This window comes from Cyprinodon variegatus, unplaced genomic scaffold (genome assembly GCF_000732505.1).
Source record: "Cyprinodon variegatus isolate N-32 unplaced genomic scaffold, C_variegatus-1.0 Scaffold364, whole genome shotgun sequence".
Classification (NCBI taxonomy): Eukaryota; Metazoa; Chordata; class Actinopteri; order Cyprinodontiformes; family Cyprinodontidae; genus Cyprinodon; species Cyprinodon variegatus.
Genome location: NW_015150817.1, coordinates 393,681 through 417,599, shown reverse-complemented (window position 1 = coordinate 417,599; position 23,919 = coordinate 393,681). Strand labels below are relative to the sequence as shown.

The 23,919-nt window shown below is 37.5% G+C and overlaps 1 protein-coding gene and 1 long non-coding RNA gene across 3 annotated transcripts in view; one reads left to right on the top strand and one right to left on the bottom strand.

The window, feature by feature from the left end:
• The window catches only part of LOC107092053, a 258,975-nt gene that overhangs the window by 159,826 nt on the left and 75,230 nt on the right, over positions 1 to 23,919 (bottom strand). The window lies entirely within an intron of this gene.
• Positions 1 to 23,919, top strand: part of gsk3b (glycogen synthase kinase 3 beta) — a 55,558-nt gene that overhangs the window by 27,950 nt on the left and 3,689 nt on the right. The window contains exons 3-9 of one of the 2 annotated variants that reach the window (XM_015386331.1): positions 4,066 to 4,149; positions 12,195 to 12,305; positions 12,697 to 12,827; positions 14,605 to 14,711; positions 14,825 to 14,922; positions 15,008 to 15,103; positions 23,197 to 23,383. In XM_015386331.1, coding sequence (XP_015241817.1) covers positions 4,066 to 4,149; positions 12,195 to 12,305; positions 12,697 to 12,827; positions 14,605 to 14,711; positions 14,825 to 14,922; positions 15,008 to 15,103; positions 23,197 to 23,383 — 814 coding nt within the window. Of the gene's footprint in view, positions 1 to 4,065; positions 4,150 to 12,194; positions 12,306 to 12,696; positions 12,828 to 14,604; positions 14,712 to 14,824; positions 14,923 to 15,007; positions 15,116 to 23,196; positions 23,384 to 23,919 lie in introns of both variants that reach the window. The other variant, XM_015386330.1, reaches the window with a different exon arrangement.

The window sequence follows — 23,919 nt, the reverse complement described above, 5'->3', positions numbered from 1 at the left end:
CTGGACCAGTTTGTACCAAACTCCAGGTTCTTTTTTTTTTTTATTTATTTTTTTAGGTAATCTCCATCTTCTTTTAAAAGGACTCTGATGGGGTTTATAAATTATTCGGCTCTGATCCGACCCTACTACAGAAAACTTAATAGCAAACAGAAAACTTTGGACTGAACAACTCACAGTGGCAGTAAACATTGAACTGAAATCATACTGAATCCTTTTCTCTGACCCGCCCCTTTTATTATGGAATAGGAGAAAAGCCACAAATGAAGTTAGGAACGTCCCAATACAACTTTTTAATCTCCTATAGAATACCTTGTATGCAGCTTTGAGTTTGAGTTTTTAATCAATACAATATTAGAGCAAATCATGCTCTAATTTTTGCTTATTTTGTCGATTATATTAGTAAAAAAAGGCTTGATCAAGTGATTTCATTCAAGCAGCATATGGAACATATGTAAGAGAACCACTAAACCATTTTTTAATAACCAGTGGGTTGTTTAAACTTTAAACAGAACAGCAATGTTTCTATCAGCATGCTAATGTCAGAGATTTTAGATTTATATTCTGACATTAATTTTTGGCTGATATCGAACTGATATCAATGTCAGATCAGGACATAGCTTTTTTTTTTTAAAAGGTCATTTACTTGCAAAAACTACAAAGTGAAACAATAGTCTATTATTGGTCTGGAACAAAAAAAAAATAAAAGGCAATCAAAGGAATGTTGTGATCGGAAGGTTTTGTTCAAATTTCTGATTTTTTTATTTTTTTTATACACTTCACAAATGTCAACTATAGTTGATTCCTTTTTCTCTTAATTAAGGAACAATATTTTTTTGTTCCAACCTTAGCAAATGATTGGTTATTATTTCTGTCACTTGATTTCTACATTGTCTCTGAAAGATATCAATAAGGTAGGAAAAAGAGAGCATTTGCTCGGACGCAGTAAGCCTTGGTGTTGCCTTCTAAAAATCTTGCTCTCTCCTCTGTAGCCTAGATCTACCATCAGTGTATGTTGATGTCCTTTGCAATAACTTCTATTTTAACAAAATATTACTTTATCTCAAGTGCACATTAAAGTACTGCAGTCGCTGTTATTTTTTCTTAGTCAGTTCTAAATGATGTATTAGAAGCTTCCTTTTCCTTATACCCTCATGTCGGGAAGCCTGTATTTTTTGCAAAGGATGTTATTGTTTCATGTGGGGCTTGTTGTTATTAGTTGCTTTTGATATTTCATATTGCGCAAGGCAAGGCAAGGCAAATTTATTTGTATAGCACAATTCAGTACAAAGACAATGCAAAGTGCTTTACATGATTTAAATATAAGAAAATAAAACAGAATCTAATTGTATCATGAACCTATTTGATAAACCTGAAAGGAAAAAGTAAAGAACAAAAATTTATGATTGAATTAGTTAGTATGTTGCCAAATCTATTGAACCAAAATCAATAGATTTTGACTAACAAACAACATAACACCTGCCATCCATAGTTTTCCCAATGAAAGACTGTAGGTTGTGTTTAGAGGTGTCTCTTACCGCATCATTCCTCCAATTTGTGGAAAAATGTTTAATGGATGTAACTCTTTAATATTGTGCAATTAACAACCTGATTTATCATTCTTTTTTTTGGGGGGGGGGGGTTCAAAAATAGATGTGTGGATTTATATATAAATGTATTGATGATCCTTTTTTATCGTAAATCTTCCATTAGAGTGTATGTTGTTAAAAAAACATCAGCAGAACAGAAAATGTGGCCTACTTCATTCCCATCAAATTAAATCTCAACCTCTTTCCGTCTTTGTCTATTTCAAGGTTTCAGTCACAGTAAGATTAAAAAAAGATGAAAAATATATAGCCTTTAGGTTATTTTGTGGCTGTATTCAGTCTAATCCTTAAGCTTTTACTAAAGCAGAAGAGAGAAAAAAAACAGGCTGTGTGTTTGTGTAGGTGGTTTGCTTTGGGTTTGTGTGCTCAGTCTGCTAGATGTGGTTTCATCTGGAAGTACACATCAGCAGTATGAGATGCTCCCCCTTTGCAGCCTACAATTAGGGCATTTTTTTCCCTCAGTTTTTCACCTTCTCCGTCTCCATTTGGGCCACTCCGTGTCTGGGCTGCTGAGACACAGTCGGATGACAGGTCAGCAGGAAGGACTGCAGTATAACAGGAGCTGAGCAGAGCTTTACTCAACCGTCTGTCTGCTCCTACTCCATATGCTACCATCACCCTCGCACATAATGCAGACACACACACACACAAAGACACACCCTGGGACAGTCCAGTGCAAGAAGATGAGGGCGTTGGCTGCAGTGCACAATAGTTCGATGTCTGGACTGTGGCCTACGTGCATATTGGGGGTTCTGAGTGTTTGCTTTGGTTAGTAAAGAAAGGAGGCGGGGTAGAGGGGGCTTTGGGACCAATTTGCATCAACTGTTAACTGACTGAGTGTATTATCTATACGAGGCACCAGATATAGCATGCTTCTGTGGTGCTGGTAGTGACACAAAGAAGGACCAGTATTAAAATTTGGATAAAAGAAAAAAGGACTGATGGCTTAAATTTCAGTCGCCATTCACCTGTCAGGTTTCCAGTCTGAGAATATTTTTGGTAAATCTGTCCTGATTTAGTGGTATCTAGAATGTAATGACTTAGTGTTTTTAAGGCTACATGCTTTCTTAACAAGAATTAATTTGGATTAAAGTATTTCCACAGTCTAGATATTTGTTTTTGTACTTTTTAATTATGAAAATGGAAAAAAACAAGTATTTGCAAACTTGATTTTAATCTCTTCATTCACTCATCCATCAGTGTCTACACAGAAAACATTTTTAAGTGTAGCTCTCTAAACCATCTATGAAAAGTTCATGAAACATCATCTTTCTTGTTCCCCTTGGTTATAATCTGAAGTAGTCGTGTAAAACATCTTGCTTTATAATATGAGAGAAAATCATCAGTTTTCAAAGTTAAGTAATTTTTTTTTATTAATTCATCACATTCAGGCAGCTGCTGTTGAATTATGATTTACTGTAAATGTAAGGAACTAATTCAGTAGCTCTTAAGCTTTTTCATTTTAAGAAAATACTGAGAAGTTATATAGAGGTAAAGGTCAAATGATAGGGTGTTCTGAAAAGGTGGGAAAATATGTTAAAATAACAAATAAAGGTTTTCACTTTAGATGTAATTAATCTTTATAATGCACAATTTTTGTTTTCCAAAATAATTTGATAATATTATTTAACCTTTTCACTGTATTCTGCGTTATTTTAATGCACCTGATTTGATTTCCCTTCTGAAGTTGAAGAAAGAACTCCAACTTTGAGAAACAATGGTGTATAACATGCCTGCGGGGCATGAAATCCTCCCCAGGTGGTGACTGCTCATCCATTTATCTTTGTCTTTGGTTGACGAAAGCAGTCATAGCGTGTTTACATCAATGAGCTGCGACACGCTATTCTCTACAAGCCATCCCTCCATATAGGGTAATGCACACTCCAGTTTTTCTCAGGGCTTCCCTTCAAAGGCTCTCATTTAGTTAGAAAGTTATATATATATAGAGTTATTTGCTCCAGTTTTAAATGTCTGAACCTGTTGTTTTGAGTTGGCAGTCGGCCACATTCTCCTTTCAGGTAGATTTTAACCCAACCAACCCGGGTCTGACTCATGCTCTATGGTTCCTACTGTGGTGTGGTCTTTGGGTTGTTTTCTCTGTGTCCCGACCACCCTGCGTTTGTTTTTTCTACACTTTGGTTTTCATTCTGCTAAGGTTATACAATTACTTGAGATCAAGTAAGATCTTTTTGTTGAACCTCTTTTCTTTAGAACTTTTTATGCCCCTGTTAGTAACTTTAGCTGAACTAAACCACATGGCTCTCATGCTTCAACTCCTGAGCTATAGTTTTCCTAAATTTTCAACTCTACTGCAAGTGAAATGTAATGGTTTAAAGGGCTAAACTGTGTTTCTTGTTAGAATATAAAACTGCAGATTTACTCAAAGATGTTTTACATCTAAACATGGCTGATACTTCAACCTAACTTATCTGTATCTTGATGTTTCTTGTTTCATTTGCAGAATCGTGAGCTGCAGATCATGAGGAAGCTGGACCACTGCAACATAGTCCGCCTGCGTTACTTCTTCTACTCCAGTGGGGACAAGGTCAGTTTAAGATGAAATATTGTGTATCAATAATTCCAATGCAACCACTATATTAAGTGGAACTTCTTTGCTGTTATTTAGCTATTCTTGAAAATAAAATAAACCAGAAAATGTATATTTTTTAGGAATTCTTAAAAGTTTGTCTAAACTGATTTTATTTTTTGAATGATCAAACCAGTCCTAAGCCTGACTCCTGCCTTGCTTGATAAATTCAACATATTATACCATCTATCAGAAGAGGAAAGCCACCTCCTTTGTCTTGCTCTCTATTTCTGTCAGGCTTTAGGGGGTCTTCTGGAGACTGAAAGACTGGAAGGTGTCATTCAGCTGACTGACAAACAGGCCCACAGAGGTCTGTGTGTCAAATATAGACACACATGGACTTGGCACACATGCTGCAGGGACTATACCCATGACACAGCAGTTAGGAATGCTGCTCTGCAGCACACCTACTGAGGGTAAAGGAAAGCTCTTGAGGATTATTGGGTGGTAGGTTGGAGCTGAGGATTGGTGGGGACAAAGCTTATTTAGAGATGATTGTGTGAGGTGGTGGGACATAACTTTGGAAGGGTTGTTGGTTAATTATAGACTTACTCAAGCTGTCCCCTCTATCCCTTAAGCTCCACCTCAGTTTTCCCTCATACCTCATGTGCCCGCTGACCTCTGGGAGTACATGGCTAATATTTTATTTGTAGAGGCTGTTGTGTCAGAAACAAATCCCCTCCATCCTAAAATTATAGTTTTACTATAACATAAGAAATGTTTTTATTCCATCTCAATTTGATTTCTCACTTTCATCCATATATATTTCTTTCTGCTGTGTTGCCTTTTTCTGCTCTCATTTATTACTCCCTCTTTTTTCTCTCCTCATCAAATCACTGGGCTAATTATGGCGACTGGCACCGTGTTGTTGGTATGGGGACCTACCACCCATAGAGCCTACAGTGGGGAGAAATATGGGAGGGAGGGCTAGTGAAGTGGGGAAAAGTTAGTCACAGCTCAGGGTAGAGATGGAAACTTCCAGACAGGCTGATGGATGGATAGATGGGCTCTTTATTGAGAAGACCCTGAGAAGAAATGACAAGAGGTGTAGGTGTTGTACGAATGGTGAAGTGAGAGCTCATGCTGGACGCATCTTTCAGAGAGGCAAGTGTCAGACATGCAGCTACAGCTGCCACAGCTGTCATTATGTGCACAGGTAGTCTTATGCAATTGCTGACATGTGGCGGGCCCGAGGCACATGGTGTGCTTCAGCTTTTACACTTTAACCTCTTGTATAATACTATTTAAACTGAAGGCCATTGTTCCAAACAGCGTGGGCTGTAAGCAAATAGTTAGTTGACTTTTACCTCTTGAGAATAAGACTTTTCAAAGCAGCATTGAAGTAGAGCAGTCACTTCACTTTATCTGCTTCACAGAAATCATTTCAGTATACCTAAGAGTGAAGAGCAGCTTACAGTCACTCATCTCTATTCCCTAATGTACAAAAGTACTTAATGAAACCATGTTTTAGGTAGAAATAAGCAGATTTTTATATTTGTATGAATACATTAAGTTCAAAATCTTAGATTAAAGGGAGCTTTGCTAGTGAAACATTTCTCCCACTCTCATCGTTTCTGAATGGTGCTTCATCTCATCCCAAAATATGTGTAACTGTGGCAGAATTATGAATAAAATAATATGTTAAATTGCAGGTAAACATATTTTTGTATTGAACAGTACGATTCAGCACAGTTTTACCCCATTATCACCAATAATACAAACAGTGTAATTGTCCTGATGTGATATGGACATTAAATATTGATCTGATATCAGCAAAAAACCCTAATATCAGAAGATATCGGCCAGCATCTAAAAGCTCTGATATTAGCAGTTTATATATTAAAGGTTGTATTATCCATAATTTAATAATACGGGTGAGTTGTTCTCTTTTTGTTGTAATGTTAGTATCACATCTGATATCATATCCCTAGTTTAAACACAAAAGGTTGGCACCACTAAATAATTGGGAACAGTTTTATTTTTTTAAGAATCTGCCTTTTTCTCCAAAATCTTAAAAAAAATCCTATTCCTGACATTCTTATGATAGGTATGTCTGAGACAAAAGAATAGGGCTTTTCTGCAGTTTTCTGTTAATTTTTCAACACTCAGTTATAGAAATATTTGCACATTTGCAAACCTGTTAACATACCTCAGAGTTACAGCGTACTCTATGTTTAACTGGTTTGAATAGATACATTTGTGGATGAAGTAAGCAACTGTTACATAAAGGGGATGCTAAAAAATTATGATTACGATGAACTAGGGATCCACCAATACCAGATTTCTCCAACAGACATAAAAGTACAAATACTGACAGTTTAGAACTTATCAATATAAAGTACTGAAATGAACACTAAATAAAGCTTAGTTATGACAAAGGCTGTGTCCTAACATTCACCCTAACCCTAAATCCCTAAATCAGAGCAAGTCGACTTTATAGTGAACTCCGTTAACTGACCGTTGGGACAGATTATCACTACTTTTCACTCCCTGTTGATCACCTAACTCTGCCTCCCTGCGCCATGCATGCGCCATTTTTGCTTGTCGTCGCTCTCAATACCCGGCAGCGGGTTACTGTCACAACAAATCCAATGATGCTTTTTGAGGAGAGCTCTCTCAAAGTAGTGTGGAATATATCTGCTTGTCTATTTTCAAGGGATGATCACTACTTTTCAAGGTGCATTGTGGGTAATTGCGAGTCAACCACATTTTCATCCCATAGACATCCTGATACTCTTTTAAAATAACATAACCACTATATAGGGCCCTATTTAGTAATTAGGGTGGACGTTTGGACACAGCCAAAGAGTTTTGATCATATAGCCTAAACATTATTGGATTTTTTTCGACAAGCATCCAAAATCTCAGATATTTCAATGCTCATAGACTCTGTTTCTGTAACACATTGGTTAATACTATGAGTTAGTTGTTCTCGTATATGTTTTTAACTTTTGTTCTCTGACTTGGTAATATTACTTGATTAAGCCTTTTCTAGCATTCTACAGAAATAAAAGCATGCATGAATCGTGGTAATGTCGTTATCGGGTCAATAACGGACAATTATCAAAGTTGTAATATTGTTAACCTATCGTAAATGGAAAAGCTGAATCTGGACATCCCTAGCTACCCCCTCACTGCTGATATAACCCATTAACAGTCTGGTTGCTTCAACTCACGCTGTAGTTTAGGGTAGCAGCTACTCCCGTTGCCACTGCTACTGCCGCTGTTTCTTCTTGTTGAGTCTTGCCTCGATTTTATGCTGCATTACAGCCACTTACCTCATCTAATGGCATTTTGAGGGAGAATGATGTTTGTATCCATTTTTTAGTAACTGAGCACATTAACAGAAACAACTACATCTCATATTAATCCTGGGATCAGTGCATCTATATCATTTTGCTTTATTTAACTGTGGAAGTTGGGGGACTACTTCTGTTGTTTCCTTCTGCATTCAGTGGAGATAAAAAAAAAAAAGCTGCAAGAAGTCAATCTCACACAAAATCCAGAATAAATGAATCTCTTATTGCTCTTTGCCTTAAGCAGCCCAGCTGTATTACTGCCTTCTGCTCGCCTCTGTATGGAGGGGAATTTAGATTTTTCACTTGATGAACATAAAATGGCAGTTTTAAAACACAGCCATACCGGAATATGCTTTAATTACATTCTATAGCAGCCAACACAGTTAATACCATGTTTTACTATATTAATCATTTAATCCTGTAGCCATTTCATCCCTACTCCAAGAAGAAATGAAGCTGAAGAAAATCAAAACAAATGTATGTGAATAGCAGTGTGGAACATCTAAGCATAGAATATATAAACTCCCCTATAGTCTAGCTGCTTTGGCGTCTGAATGTTCCAATTCCTCCTAATCTAACGCCATTTTGCCCATCGCTAATATTTCAGCCTTTTAGAAGACCTGACACATTTTCAGATCGGATTATCAGCTATGCAATTATTTTTAGCTCATCAGGATGGTGCAGTATTTTACATAAATATGTTTACTAAAGCACCAAACTCAAAACGTTTGAGTCATAAAGAGCCTGAGTCATGATAACAATGTGCTTATTTCATACCAATTTAGATTTGCCGTCTCCTAGAAAAATACATTTGCAGAATATCACTGCAATTATTGGAGTAAAATAAAAATAGAGGCATGAAACTTAACAGCTCTTTTCCAAGAGTATTTTTGATAAGGAAGAGAACATAAGGAGGTAATAATAGTAGTTGGTTGTTTATGATTTCATCTAGCAAGGAAACACAAATAAACAGATCAGCTCTGAGCCAGTAGTAAAATGTATGGGATGTACAGAATGGGCCAGGTCTAACTTTCAGGAGAAACAACACCATTTTTTTTTTTTATCGATTTCCTTTCCTTTCAAATATGCCAAAAAGTATCAATACTTTCTCTGCAATAATAATAAAATAAGCTGTTATTTAGCATTGCAGCAAACACATCTTTGTTTAATGCATGAACTTCTGTTTGCTTGTTTCAGAGCATTTTGGCTATCTTAAGTTATTTGCCTAAAGATTTGCAGGTTTCTCAGATTCTCTGTCTGATTTGAGACAAGAACTCAAATTCTTCAGTACTCAAATGTTCAAATTACCTGCTGTTAAAAAAACAAAAACAGAAAATAGCCATATTGTGGTTTAAAATGAAGGGTGATGCCATCAAGTTTATCCCCTCCCAGCCAGTACGTGGCAAACTCCATTCAGCCCTTGTAAAAAAAAGTTCATTTTTCAGCTCTATAACAGAGCCACAAGGATCTGGTAATGCTGAGCTCTTGCATTCCTGTTGTTTCATAATTCTTTTGTGTAAGCTAATTACTTATAATAAGACATACTATATATCTTTTACAATAAAATTACACTTTTATTCTGCACGATTCTAAAATTATTATTTTTTTTTTATATCAAATAGTTTGATGAAATTGTTGTAGCCATCACTGATGAGATTAAGTCTACCATGGCTTTCGATGAATTTGGGGTTTACTATAAATTTAGTCTTTCCCACAAACACTTCAATGTGTGAAATAGGTAAACCTGCACCTTTCAGATTACCAGACCCTAAGACACCATCACCGTCATTCAACAGATTTTCTTTGCTTCAATCACTCCAAACAACTTAATTTTGATCAAAGAATGCCTTAAAATCAAGCTTGCACATTTTAATTTTTCTCTAAAGCAGCGGTTTTCTAAACTTGGCCCTCTGGAACTGCTATCCTACATGTTTTAGGAGTCTCTGTTTTAGCACACCTGAATCAAATTTTTGCATTACCTCGTTAGCGGCTACTAAGGCCAGGCAGTTCCAATTTTATTCAAATCAGGTGTGTAGAGGCAGAAACACAGGTCCAAAATATATTTTGAAAACCACAGCTCTATGCTGTGGCCTTCAGAAAGCCACGTTCATCCCTCAGCTCTTAGTCTAGAAACCCACGCAGATGTTAATGCACAGAGCAGCACTTCCTTAGGTTAATCAGTGAGGTCCAGCAAAGCTGGTAGAGGTGGAGAAGGATTAACTTTTAGACATATAGAGACAGATTAAATGCCGTGTGAGACATACTGTGTCTTTTCCACTAAGCCACATTGGAAGCTTCTATATTAGAATGTGACAAAGTGCCGATTCACTCCTCATCAGTCCTTCTGTCTGTCCTCATAATCTCACCTTCATTATTAACATGTACTGCCCTGCTCATTTATCTAATGGATTTGCGTATGCTTCCTAAAAGCTGACCTATAGAATACGTGTGAGCTTATGACATGAAGCACAAACCACACCTGCTTAAACAGGCTGTTCAAACCGTTCATCATAAGACACAGATTCCACCCAGGATTCAGCAAATTGGAACTAGATATTTTTGTTTCATTTCACCCAGTTGTTCAGGTGGATGTGTTGTAATTTAGCTAGAAAATGGTACAAGGAGCCAATCCAGATTCTGCATGGCAATCCCTCTGGGAAGAAGCCAAGGAAGTAGCTTTGCAGTGAGGCAGGAAGTGAGTCATTGCTGTTGCTAGGCTAAATATAGCATTGATTGCGCTAGCAGGAGGCGGAACATGCTCCCCAGCCGTCACAAATGCTATCAATGGGGGAATGGCTGCAGACTGGCATGCATGGCTCGGGAGGAGAAAAACTCACTTCCAAGAAGTGAAAATGACTGTAGAATAATGTGTGTATTTAGTAAATGGTTGTCTTTTCTGTATCTGACTGTAGTAGTGATTCCCTTGAGCCAGGCAGATCACATCTTTCTATCTATGTAGTGGAAGTTAGCTCCTCGCAGATCATTGTGTTATAGGAGGTATTTTCTGGTTCTTTAAGGCATTCCTTAAGGATTTCCCCATGTTATTTTTTTCTGTAGTTCTCTACCTGCAGAATGTTGCTGCAGTTAAACAAGCCAAGATGCTCAGATTTCCCAGCAGTATTGATAATAGTTTGACAGCACAATCGTCAAACTGGTGCAATGTTGATTTCTGTTCCAACAATTTAAAATGCTGGAATCTATATAAAAAATAAACAGTTTAGCTGGTCACAATCTGCTTCTCTATGACCTCCAGGATTCATATGAAGATACAGAATAATAAGCAAGGATATATAAAACACCTATGGGTTGTTTGTAAACAAAACCTCTACATTGACATTCACAATGAAACAACTTTGACTAGGACCATATTGCTGACTGCATCTCTGCAGAGTTTAACTCTTACAGCCAGGTTAAAACATCATCTAGACTAAAACATATTCTGATTATTATGTTTGAGGTAAATTACTTAATTTATTTTCCTTTAGTTTTTCCTTATATGCGAGTCTGAATATTGTAGCATCACATAATTTTTTTTCTTTATTTACAGCCCCTTGTCTATTTCCCCCTATAACATTTTCTTTTAACTACAAAGCAGCAGTAAAGAGAAGTCTTGAAATTCAATGCCAGCACCTTGTTTAACCTGCTTTTTGTAATGTGTTCCTGTTACCACAAGGTGGCAGTAATGTAGATTACCCTGCAAAAACTGCAGCATTGCACTTAAATATATATTTATTTGCATTCTTTTAATGCAGTTAATGAGTAATATTTGGTACCAACCTTTTCAAATTTTATAGTATTTTGGCAAAAAAATAAAATAAATGTCCTTACCCACATTAAATGTTATGCTTTATAAAAATGTAATAAACCAATTTAAGTTATTTCAATCAAAATAATTAAGTAATTGTTAGTGCAAAATATACATTATAGAGTGGGAATCTTTCCTGAAGACCATATTCTATGTGGTCTGTATTATTTTCCTAAGCTATGAGTGATTACTAAGTGATTTTCTAACTTCAGATGAATTTTTACAATTATTGACCCACATAATTGATTAATTTGAGCAAGAGAGGACATTTATGTCGCAGCAGCACCCTGAGCTGACAGAAGTTACCACAGATCCTGGCCAGAGGCTGTTGTTTGTATATAGGGCAGACTGATGTGTTCCTTTCAGAGCTGTTAGTACATAGAATACTATGAAAGACAGAGACAATGAAGGCGATGGGGACCCCTGCTGTCCTGTTACCAACTGTTTCAGGCTAAATCATGATTTGCAGTCGTCATTTAAAAGTCTCCATCTATTGTCTGGTGGCTTAATTTTGTCCACATCAGGTTGCACACGGAGGCGAAAGGAAGTCCTGGGTGGAGAACTCCTCATATACACACACATACACACACACACACACACACACCCTGCAAACCAACACTTGCTTCTTTCAAACCAGGAAACAAGGCAATGATATCATTGTCCATGGCCGCTGTTAAAGCCGAGGATGTTGTGACGCACCATTTCCTGCCCTCCGGGACGATACAATGGATTCCCATTAAGCTTCTGAAAATGTGTTACGTCAGCTTGTAAATGGCAGTACAGATCATTTTAACAGGCTACCAGTATGTGCCTCAATTTGATCTTATGTTTATATTGGTATTTAATATTTGCTTTACTAGTTTCAACCAAGGTTTCCCTGTTTTTCTTCTGTTCAATAGAAAGACGAGGTGTACTTGAATCTGGTTCTGGACTATGTTCCTGAGACGGTCTACAGAGTGGCCAGACACTACAGCCGAGCCAAACAAACGCTGCCCATGGTTTATGTTAAGGTAAATCAAACAGAGTTTGTGTTTTCATGATTATTATGACAAGAAGAGAAGCTTCTTCTTCTTGGATCCTAAATCTCAGATGTTCTTTTTATGACCTGTTCCAGTGTCATTCAATAATCTAATAATAAACATTTGTTTATTATTTGTTAACCCTTTTAGGCAAAGATGATTTCATTTCCTGTGAAATGATCCAAATCAGTTGATTTGAACAGACTAGACAGCTGTAACCTCTCAAATGATGAAATGTGTCTCGTTCATCTCTGCAAAGCGCAGTTAAAAGTGTGCTTTAAAAAAATGACAGGATGATAAAATGAACTGAGAGAAAAACCTCCCTATGGCAGGTGTCTGCTTGTTGTGCAGTTGTAACCCATCTCTGTCTTCCTCCCTGTAGCTGTACATGTACCAGTTGTTCAGGAGCCTGGCTTACATCCATTCGTTTGGGATTTGCCATCGGGACATCAAGCCCCAGAATCTGCTGCTGGACCCAGAGACGGCTGTGCTGAAGCTCTGCGACTTTGGCAGGTGAGACACACAGAGCATTTTGTTGTCTCCTTAAAAAACATAAATATAGATCAAAATATTTTCTCTCTTCCGTTTTGCATCTTTCATGCGATTTTCTTTCTGTTTGCTAAAAGCGAACAGAATTCCTGGTCAATTATACATCAGAAAATCTAACTTCTAATCTTCCTTTTACTTCATCAATTCCAAAAAAGTAAAAAAAATCAACAATCAAACAAGAATCCACTGGACATTTTACTTCCCATCCAGGAAGCTTTCTCAATTAAAAATGTCAGGAATAGCGTTGCGTTTGAGGCTTTATTGAGTGGGCCAAAACAAAGTCTTGTTTTTGGTTAGAAACATTTAATTCAGTTTATTTGTATGACGCCAATTCACAACACAAGTTATCTCAAGGCACTTTACAGTTCAACCAGATCATACAGTCAAATTGATTCAAACATGCAAATTGATCCTGACGACCGTTTTCGCCCCTCTGGAATGGGGGTCGTTTGGGTTCTTTGTTAGTCTTTATACCGGACACCTATCTACAGTATGTCTCTGCAAGGGGGTCGTTGGAGGGAATTGTTGGCCTGGCTGAAGAGGCGAGGTGCTCTGTCCCCCTGTAATGTGGTGGGGGCTGCGATGATAGTGAGAAGGAATCAACTCTATGGCTGAATTGCAGGTTTTTGAAAGCTGAAATCTGAGTCCACACCCTCCGTTTAGGTTTTCTTTCTTAACATAGATGGCTTCCTTCAAGCCCCTCTTCCTTCATCAATCTTTCCCTTAACTTGTATGCATAAGAACAGCTTCTTTTAATAACAGTTTCATCATTGCTGCTCATCTGCGTATGTTAAACTATAGAGACAGTGTGAAGGTTTAAATTGATCTGCCTGTTTTATGCCACTGAGTCGGCATTGGAGTCAGTCACAGAACCATATTGGCATTAAAGTGTGAAGTGGGGGGGTCGATGGTTGCAGCACGCCGCTCTAATCAACAATGATGTTGTCACTCATCTGAACACGCAGTGCAGACTCCCCCTCTGCAAGTGCTGGGCTCTGATCGAATTGTCAGTGTCAATTTAATTTCTAAAGCATTTTGTTAACACGCAGAAGCTTCACAAAAATGCCTTATGTTATACTTAAATAATTTATGCTGAACTCGGTTAGAATGAGCTGTACTGAATAAATGGTTATAAAGTCATTGGAAAAAGACACATTAGTAACAGTCTAGCTGTCAAGCTTGGTTTGAGTCGTGTGCCTGGAGAAGTGGTTCACATCAGAAGAAAAAAGTTTAAAAACGTAAAATTTAGCTGCAGACAGTTTGTTAAAGGTTTTCTATCTAGTTTTAGTTCATTATGTTAAATGCTTATTAAATCTGTGTAGAAATTTTTTTTTTTGCTGTTCTGTCATACATGGATGTTTCATATCATCAACATGAAACAGACAACACAGATAACCAGACAAACCATGAAATTAATTATATAAATCAGAAAGCCCATTTTCTTTTTGACCCTGGATTCTTGGACTTGTAAAGTATTATTATTTCTGTGACGTTAAAAAGTAAAATAAGGATATTATAATTGGAAAAGGTTTGGGCTTTTAGTAAGATGTAACGCTATTAAGAGCTATTTTAGTGCTAAAGCTTTGTTATTCTTTGCTTCTTACTGCAGGATTCTCCACAACAGGGGGCAGATGTATCTAACTACCGTATATAAAACCAGATCTCAGTGGTTTCATGTTCTTTGTTTTCCAAAAGAGAAAGTAGTGATGCTAATGGTTTAGTGTTTTTGTTCTATCTGCAGTGCGAAGCAGCTCGTCCGTGGAGAGCCCAATGTGTCCTATATCTGCTCTCGCTACTATCGGGCCCCAGAGCTCATCTTCGGAGCCACTGACTACACCTCCAGCATAGGTAGGAGTACCCCTGGTGTCACAGACGGCATCAGGGATCGTAGCATGACCCATCTAGAATGTGCTGTGGTGTCTGACCCGTTGTTTTTCTTGTTGTTGATGCTCCTTCTCCAGATGTGTGGTCAGCTGGGTGTGTACTGGCAGAGCTGCTGTTGGGACAGCCCATCTTCCCTGGTGACAGTGGGGTGGATCAGCTTGTGGAAATTATAAAGGTAAGAAGCAGGCTGATATACCAAAAGGCTCGTTACGTTAAAGATTTCAGGTCATTGAGGTTAACACCTCCCCATTTCTGCTCAGGTTCTTGGTACTCCGACCAGAGAACAAATCCGTGAGATGAACCCCAACTACACTGAGTTCAAATTCCCCCAGATTAAGGCCCACCCTTGGACTAAGGTGAGTCAGCAGGTACAGCAGCACTTTTACTTCTACGTTCTACTGCTGCCATATCCCATATATTTGTGTTATGCCATCCTAACAATCATCCATCTACCCATCAAAGTTGCATGATAATATATATCAGCTCTTCTATGAGCTGTCTGGACTTCACTCCTTGTTTTATTCTGTTATTGGTACTAATCTTGTGTTTTTGTAGTTGCATGTTTAACATTGTCATATATCTGATTGTGTGACACCAATTGGCCATTTAATTAGGTACACATTTCTGGTTGTGGGTTGGATCCTTCTTTTTGGCTACATTAATGATATAAGGTTTTATGCAGATTTCTTGTCTGCACATCCATGATTAAAAACTGCGCCCAGTCTGACACAGTTCACATGGTTCTAATGGATTTAGAGCTGGTGACCATGGAGGCCATAAGAGCTCAGTGTAGCGCTGGGTTGAAATGATATAAACTCTCTGACATGGTGAAATATTCAGCTGGAAGAAGCCATCAGAGAGTGTGGTCGTTAAAGGGGTGGGTACTTTGATAAGCTGCTGGGTTTTAGATTGTGCTTGTTTTATACTAATGTACTTAAAGCGTGGAAAGGAAATATGCCACACCATTACATTACCAGCCCGGCTCATTGACAAACAGCTGGATGGATGTTTGCTTTAATTTCCTTTTTTCCAAATTTGGACCCTACCATCTGATTGTTTCGGGTGAATATATTACTCTTTCATCAAGGCAACATTTTTTAATAATAGTAATTTAACTTAATGGATCTCACAATGGAGAAATTAACTCTCTGAATTTAACCCATCCCCTTGGGGAGCAGTGGGCTGCCATTGCGCGGTACCAGGGGAGCAGTGTGGGGTTAAGGGTCTTGCTCAGGGACCCAAAGTGCAGGCTGGGAATCGATCCAGGTACTTGCAGCCTTCCAAGAGCACAAGCCAACCACTCTAGAACAACATTCCCTAATATTCTATTTATCTTATTGTCCAGTTTATGCAGCCTCAGTTTCCCTTTGCTCTCAGGAGCAGCGACTAGATGTGGCCCTCTGCTCCTTTAGCCCATCTGCTTCAAGGTTCCATTATAACATGATTATTTTAGCCCAAACAGGTGTCACATTATCTGTGAAAATCCCAGCAGGTCAGCAGATTTTAAAAAACCTCCATCAGGCTGCCTGACAACACGAACCATGCCACATGGATATCTAATTCACTAAGTTGCAACCATGTGGTTGGCTGAATTGCTTCATTTTTTAAAAGAAATCAAACAGCTGTACCTAATAAAATGGCCAATGAATGTTTTTGCTTTTATATTAAGCCTGCTTTCTTGCTCATTTTTTTAGCTGTTTTGGGAAATCAGTAGCTTTTATATTAGCTGAGTGCAAAAAGTCTTAAATCATTCTTAATGCCTTAGCATAGCAGTTTCAATGAGGTACACTCTATAAAGGTTAAGTGTTTTTCACATTTCTTTCCTCAGACTTTCTAAGGCTACATTCACACTGCAGGCCTTAATGCTAAATTCTTATTTTTTTGGGAAATTATGGTTTTGTGTGGTCGTTAACATTTCCAAATATATGTGACTTGTATGCAGGCTTACAGCTAGCAATGTGTACGACCGAAAATGTAACGGCCTTTATTAAGAAAGGACAAATTATATGCCCTGTTTTCCCCCTGGAAACGTCGCCCAAATGTAAAAAAATTTCACAAGCAGCTGGAGTTGGAAAAATGAAACTTTTGCAGCTCGACGCGCCACATCAACCAATCAGAGAAGCTGATCTGTGAGCTGGCAGGGAGAGAGACAGCGCTGTGATGCAAAGTGCTGTGATCACTCCTCTGAAACAGTTTATTAATGCCTAAATTAAATAAAAATGTGAAACCTGTTGGCAAAATACTTTCACTTTTAGTATTCTGGTGCTTGCAGTTTGTACGACATACCGGAAAAACACTTACATCTACTTCCAGCCACCACGTAGGTTTGTAACAAAAACAAAAAGTTAGCTGCCTTCCACCTCCAGATAAAGGAAATGGCTGTTCAGAGACTCTACATTTCAAAAAGATGTCATACATCAAGCTGTAAACCCGATGAAATATTCCTAGCTAAAGGCCTGCTTGTATGTGATCTTCTGTGTGAACTGCATTTATGCAGCCCAACATTCCCTCGTGCAGCAGTAGACGAAGCAATGACGTCACACATACACATACGAATCTTATCATGCATTGTACTGCTTGAGTGATCTAGTGATCTTTCATTTCTTTTCCGACCGGAGCCAGCACATTAACAAAGCAATCTTTTCAAGAAGATCAAAAAGAAAGACTGCTCTCGGCATTGTCGTCCGTCAATAGTTTTTCTTTCTGCTTCTGAGTTGCAAGACAGAGAATAGGGTCCTTTGTTGAGTATTAATGATGATCAGGTCAGATGAATGCGACACAGGTAATATTTGAATAGATCAGATGCGTATCGAATTCAGGACCACATTTTAAGCATTCGCATTTTAAAAACTGGATCTGTGTTGTTCGGGCTGTCATAAAAATATCAGATACAGGTTGCGTATGGCCAAAAAAATTGGATTTTGGTCACTTCAGGCTACAGTACGATCATTAAATATTATTTAAAACTAACAAGGTTCTGCTGTTTAAAGACCTCTTATATAGTAGATATTTAGGTAAACGATGATGCATCTCTCAGCCATTGTGTCAGATTTTTTTGTTCAATAATGGCTCTGTGATAAGTTTCAGAATTGGTTAAGATTTAATACTGGTTTCCTTGAACTAGAAAATCTGGAAAAGTGTGACGTTTGGTCTTTCTCATTTTAAAGTCTGGATAAATATGGGAATCAGAAAAGCTAGCATAGAACAAAGCATCTTAGTTTCTCAATTTATACTATTCCAATTGAAATAGTTGATCATGTCAATTGATACAGGTATTACTTACATAAAAATTATGGGAAACCCAAATTTTACTGTACTATACCACAGTAGCACACAGAGTTAATGTGCCATAGAATGTAAAATATTAAGGTCTTCTATATACACTTTTCTTAAGTCCCTGTCACACCATGGCGATTTAGCCCATGTACGCCTGATATACAAAAAATCTGGCAAAAACACTGGCATATGTTGCACAAGTTATGGGCCAGTTTTGTTTAAGTTATTAGCAAGCTAAAACACACTAGCACACGTCGACAAACGGTAAATACGTCTTGACCTATGCCAGCGTATGCTCATACGTGGGCCATAAATGATCTGATCGTTAAAATAATTTAAGTGTAAGTTACTCCTAAGTTGTGCCGTCTAGCTTATCCAAAACCTATGAGTAACTTGTGCTTAACTTATCAAGAACTTATGTCCAACGCATATCAACATATTTGACGTGTTCCAGATGACCGCTGAACTTACAGCTGCTGTATGATGGTGTATTGGCAGTGTTTCTGTATAAAATGGGGTTCACAGGAGGGAACTGTCAGTTCTCCTCCAGACTTCATCCCCAAACTTCCTTGCGGACATGATGCTTAATCTGCTGCAACTGCAAACCTTCTCTCTTTCTTTCTTGGTAAACAGCAGTCAGGTTAATACCGTAATAAAATAATTCTTTTTATGCAGGCCGGGCGCCTCAGGGCGCATTGCTGCCCCCCTCAGGACACTGGCTTCATGGGCATTACGCTGCCATGCTTTATGCATATAAGTTAGGCTGTCGTTGGACATAAGTTCTGGACTTGTTATGAAATTGAAAAGATACATACAAAGTTCAGCATATGCTAGCGTTTTGGGAGATTCTAGGACATCAGGCATACGCTGTCTAAAGGCTGGTTTATGCTCAGAAACCAGGTTGTCTGCGTGTGTGTCGCAGTTAATTGAAGTATGCCCCCGCCCCTTCCACAACACTCTGCTGCACCTCTCCATTGTAGGTAACTGCAGACAGTATTGCAGACAGGAGGCCTCTGATTGGTCAAATCTACATCCGCTCTACTCTATGCGTATTTCCTGTTTGTTATCTTACCAGCTTGTTTTGTTTGACTCGTGAAGATGGACCAGCTAGAAGAGCGAGGTGCACGAGAACGCTGGGATCCTTTTTCCTCCTGGACCCCTGCTCTTTATCACCCTCATGTCCCTCCCTTGTGTTTTCCCAATTCCTCACCGCCTCAGCCGTATCTAGACTTACAGCTAGTTGGTGATTGACCCTCTTGCGTTGTGGCATTAAATAACATAGCACAGACCACGCTTCAAAATTGGGCATAAATCAAAAATATTTGCAACAAGATCACTGCGACACACTGCTGCGGGAGAATAACCAGCCCTTAAATCGTCAAGGTGTGACATGGGCTTTATAGTCTAGATTTCATAGTTCCTATTTCTAGATAAAGTAGGGCCACCATTAAGCAAAATGAGATTAAGTATTTAAAATCTAGAATGAAGATAAACAATTGTTTACATTGGAAAAAAAAGTTTATCCACTTCATATTTTTTCTACTTGTAAATAATTCCAAACATAAACCTCACATAATTTTTCCCTCTGCTGATTAGTCCTAGCTAAGGCTCTTTTAAGGTGGATTTCTACTTCTTCTCATAAAACAACCCCAGTCTTAACAATGTCTCTTAGCTTTTTAAAAGCATTGTCTTATAAACATTTAAACTGCTGATCAGTTCACCATACATGCTTATTTACAAAGGTTATGGTTTCTCTACCCTTAACATTTAGTTTTCCTAAACTAATGAGGCATATCTGAGCCAAGTTAAAATCTAACAGGATAGAATATGATTCCTAAATGACATTGGAATAAACTGCTGTTTTTTATTTAATTTTTTTTATTATTCAGATCAGAATTATAGCATATCGATTGGGTTATATACTTTTACAGAACAAATGGCATGATTCATTAAAAAGCTCATTGCTCATCAGCTCTGTCCATACAGAGAGACTGAGACCAAAACCATCCATAAAATGTCTTTGTTCTTTAAGAGATGTGCTGTTTCTATTAGTTATCTTTATATTTTTTGTATTATGTATTTATATTTTTTTAGGTGTGTTACTGATAAAAACCTGGACTATTTAGTTGGTAAAGTTGATTTAAAAATGAAAACAGTGAGACACCAAAAAAACTAACTTCAAACAGTTGGATATTAACCCTGTAAAAATCTAATATATCAGAGTGACATCCCTTCTACATAGGAAAAATATCTCTGAAAATGTTCAGAAAAATTACTTTGCTAAAAATATGTCTGAAAATATCTCTTGTTCAGAGGTAAAAAAAAACATTTGAAGACTCAGGAAAATTGATTGAATCGATAATTAAATGCTTTATGCACTAAGAAGTTTGTGTTAATTGTAGAATGTATCCAGTCTTAATAATTTTGATCCGTTTATGTACTGTCCTTTGAACAAGAAAAACACTTGTAAAGCTTAAAATAAGAGCTTCCTTTTAGATTGAGGTTTTTTGTATTTAGTATTATTAGCCACTAAAAGCAGGTGGCGATAGAGAGGTTTGGACATAGGTGGGTGAAGTTGTTTGGAACAGCAGCTTCTTCACAGAGCTGGTTTCCATGCATATGTCTAGGTTGCAACAATGTGGTTAGATGTAGCTTGATGAATGAACAATTCAATAAATGTATCCAATAATTTGTTGTACCATTACATATAGCTAAATCAAAATACCATAGATATATAATAACTATTTTTTTAAACAAGTCATAAAGTGAGGTCTCAGTTTTATTCTTTAGCTGTTATATTTTATCTCAGTGTTATTTTGGATTTTAATCTGTTTTTGAATTTTTGAATGTATAATTTTCCTTAGCACTTCTATTTTTGTATTCAATCTAGAGCTGCACTTATAAGTTATTAGTTATAAACTGATCTATAAATTATCTATTTTTTTAATAATCTAAAAAAACCAAAATAGTAATTTAACAATTCATTTATAAATATACACAAATACATTTTTCCTCTTTAGCATTTGCTATTTATTTTGTTTATTTAGAAATGCTAATTTAATTAAAGTATTGCTTTTAAGTGTATGGATTGTTCCAAAAAAATAATCAACGGATCAACCAATAAATCAAATAATTGATTAGTGCTGACCTATTTTTGATTAGTAGTTCACTTTGAAAAATTTAATAATGGCGATTTTCATTAGGCTCAAATTTTTTATGTTGGAAGCTTATATTCTTTTTTTTTTTTTTTTTTAAAGGTTTAATGAAAACTCTTTTGAGGGGGAAAAAAAACATTATGAAAGTTATACATTAGAACAGAAGATGCATATATGTTTGAGAATTGAAACAAAAAGAAAAAATATATTTTTTACTTACCTTTGTTTGTAAATTATGTGAGAATAGTTATAACAAATAAACTAAATGAAATAAAAATAATTTACACCTTAATTCATTTTAGAGAGGAATGCATGCATTTAATGTAGGGATGTTTGCCCTAAATTAGGTGAAGTTTAGGATTATCTAGTTTTAAATGTAAGAAACTGAGAAAAGCTGACTCTGGATTAGGGCTGGAGGATATAGCCTCACATTAATATCACGATAAATTGGGCAGTTTTACCCCGTTAACAATAAATGCACTATAAATTCTCCATCTCCTTCATTAGAGATAAAGGCATGTGCAGGAAATGCAACTGATCTATTTATAATTTATTTATAAAATAAATCACATGACATATTACTTTCATTTTAATACAAAAATTTTGCTCACATTCAGGTTTAAACATTCAACAATGTCTCATTGAACAGGAGAAAAAATGTTTCCTCGCTTGTGAAAATTTTTGTGCAAAGGTAATGGAGCCTTTTGCACATCTTTGAACTCAACAGCGTGGCTGTGCTGTAGGTTAGATGTCTTACTTTGGTTAGTCTCCACAGTTTTCAGGCTCAATATCTATGGCGTAATTTTTGCGACACCGAACTGAGCGTGCAGTGAGAACAATATGCATCGTTTAAACTCACACACCCTCGCTCCAAACTGTTCTGCCATGTTTTCAACTCTAAAAACGCACTCTTGACTTCTTCTCTGCGCACTCAGCTTATTCTCTGCTCTTGCTCGGCTCCATAGGATTAACTGGTGTAGGCTGAGTTTGAATTCATGGGCTGTGTCCCCCGAAAGCCAGATGTGTTGGCCGATTACGTCATAGGGCGGCGCTGAGGTGTGTTCGGCCTGCAAGACTCCTCGTTACGTGGCCGACAAATGCGTCCCTCTTTTTGCCCGATTTGAAGGACGGGTCAGGTGTATCCTACATAGCCTTTGATATCCCATGATTCTTTGCGAGTCCAAGCAAGCCGGCTGCTCCCTGCTCAGAGGAAAACGGTACTTGGTGCCAAACAGTGGTGAATATTGGAAGTGCAGTTTAATATAATACAAGTATGGGAATAGTTCCATCTGAAAAAAATGAAAATAGTTGTTTTAAATGGTTATTTAGTCAGATATGTGGCGATAATGTTTAGTTTATTTAAATATTTTTATCCGTAAATGGGTTTCTCATTTAAAGTCGTAGGGCAGTCATGTTTATTATCCAATCATTCTGGCTTAAACATGTATATAAATGTACTCTTTAAAAGACTATATTGTCCCAAAATTTAGAAAAATGTCTTGATTTCTAAAATCAAACACATCCGTAGTTTCTTCTACAGCTGTGTCAGACGCTTCACTGGGCTCATCCTCTTTATTTACGCTTCTGATTGGATGGGTGGAGTCATGTGATTGTACACATGCTGCAGTGTCTTTAAAGGGGAGGGAAACACCAGCCACAAGCACACACAGGCAAAACGGCTGAATTACATTTATTTCTTTTAACGACATGGGAATATTGTCGCCAGTTATCATGGTGAATGATGATAGTGCTAAAAATCCACTTTATCTCCCAGGCTTACTCTGGATATGAATTTCTACCCAAAATAAAGGGAAGCAACCTTGTTTCAGAGCCCTTTGTTGTCAACATACTATCAACATGCAAGCTATGCTTTAGAATGCGAAGCCTTCCTAAAATATTACAAAACAGTTTCAAATTTCCTCTTTCAGCATTACCGTCTTCGTGCTCCCAGATGTGTTAAATCCATGAATATGATGAACAATCTTAACACGCTGCTGCTGTCTCCCACCGTTGTTCAGGTCTTCCGACCTCGTACGCCTCCAGAGGCCATCGCCCTCTGCTCTCGCCTGCTGGAGTACACGCCCACGGCGCGCCTCACCCCTCTAGAGGCCTGCGCACACTCCTTCTTTGATGAGCTGCGTGACCCCAACATCAAGCTGCCTAACGGGAGAGAGAAGCCCTCACTCTTCAACTTCACCACCCAGGGTATGCTCTAACCAATATGCTAATAATCTGAAGGCATTGAACTAACCCTTTCAGATTTATATATATATAATTTTTGTTCAAATCATCCAGACAGAACATGGTTAAAAGATTTTTTAATCTAAGGAAATTTAGCAGATTTTATTAAAACACTGACATCCAGAATTCTCTCCTCCTGGATGAGCATGTGGACAGATGTTTGCATTGTCTTAAGTCTGTAGCAATCCATCCAGCTGTTATAAGTCCATATTTCTTTGTAATACTCTGTTTTGTACAAACGTCTGCTTTTTTATTTATCTCCTTTGATATAAAAACCTCACACACTTTAAGGTTTTCCTATGCTTTGAAGATTATTTTTCTTGCTCATTTCTTCTACCATGCGTATCTAATCCTGTATCAAAATTTTGGAATTAACCAGTGTTTTCTGTTTTTTATGGGTGCTGCTTCAGAAAGTGTTGCTCTTTAACACCTCTGAGTGTCTCCATTGTCGAGAAAAGCTGTGCTGCAGCATGACCTTATACCTTCTGTTCATTATCTTT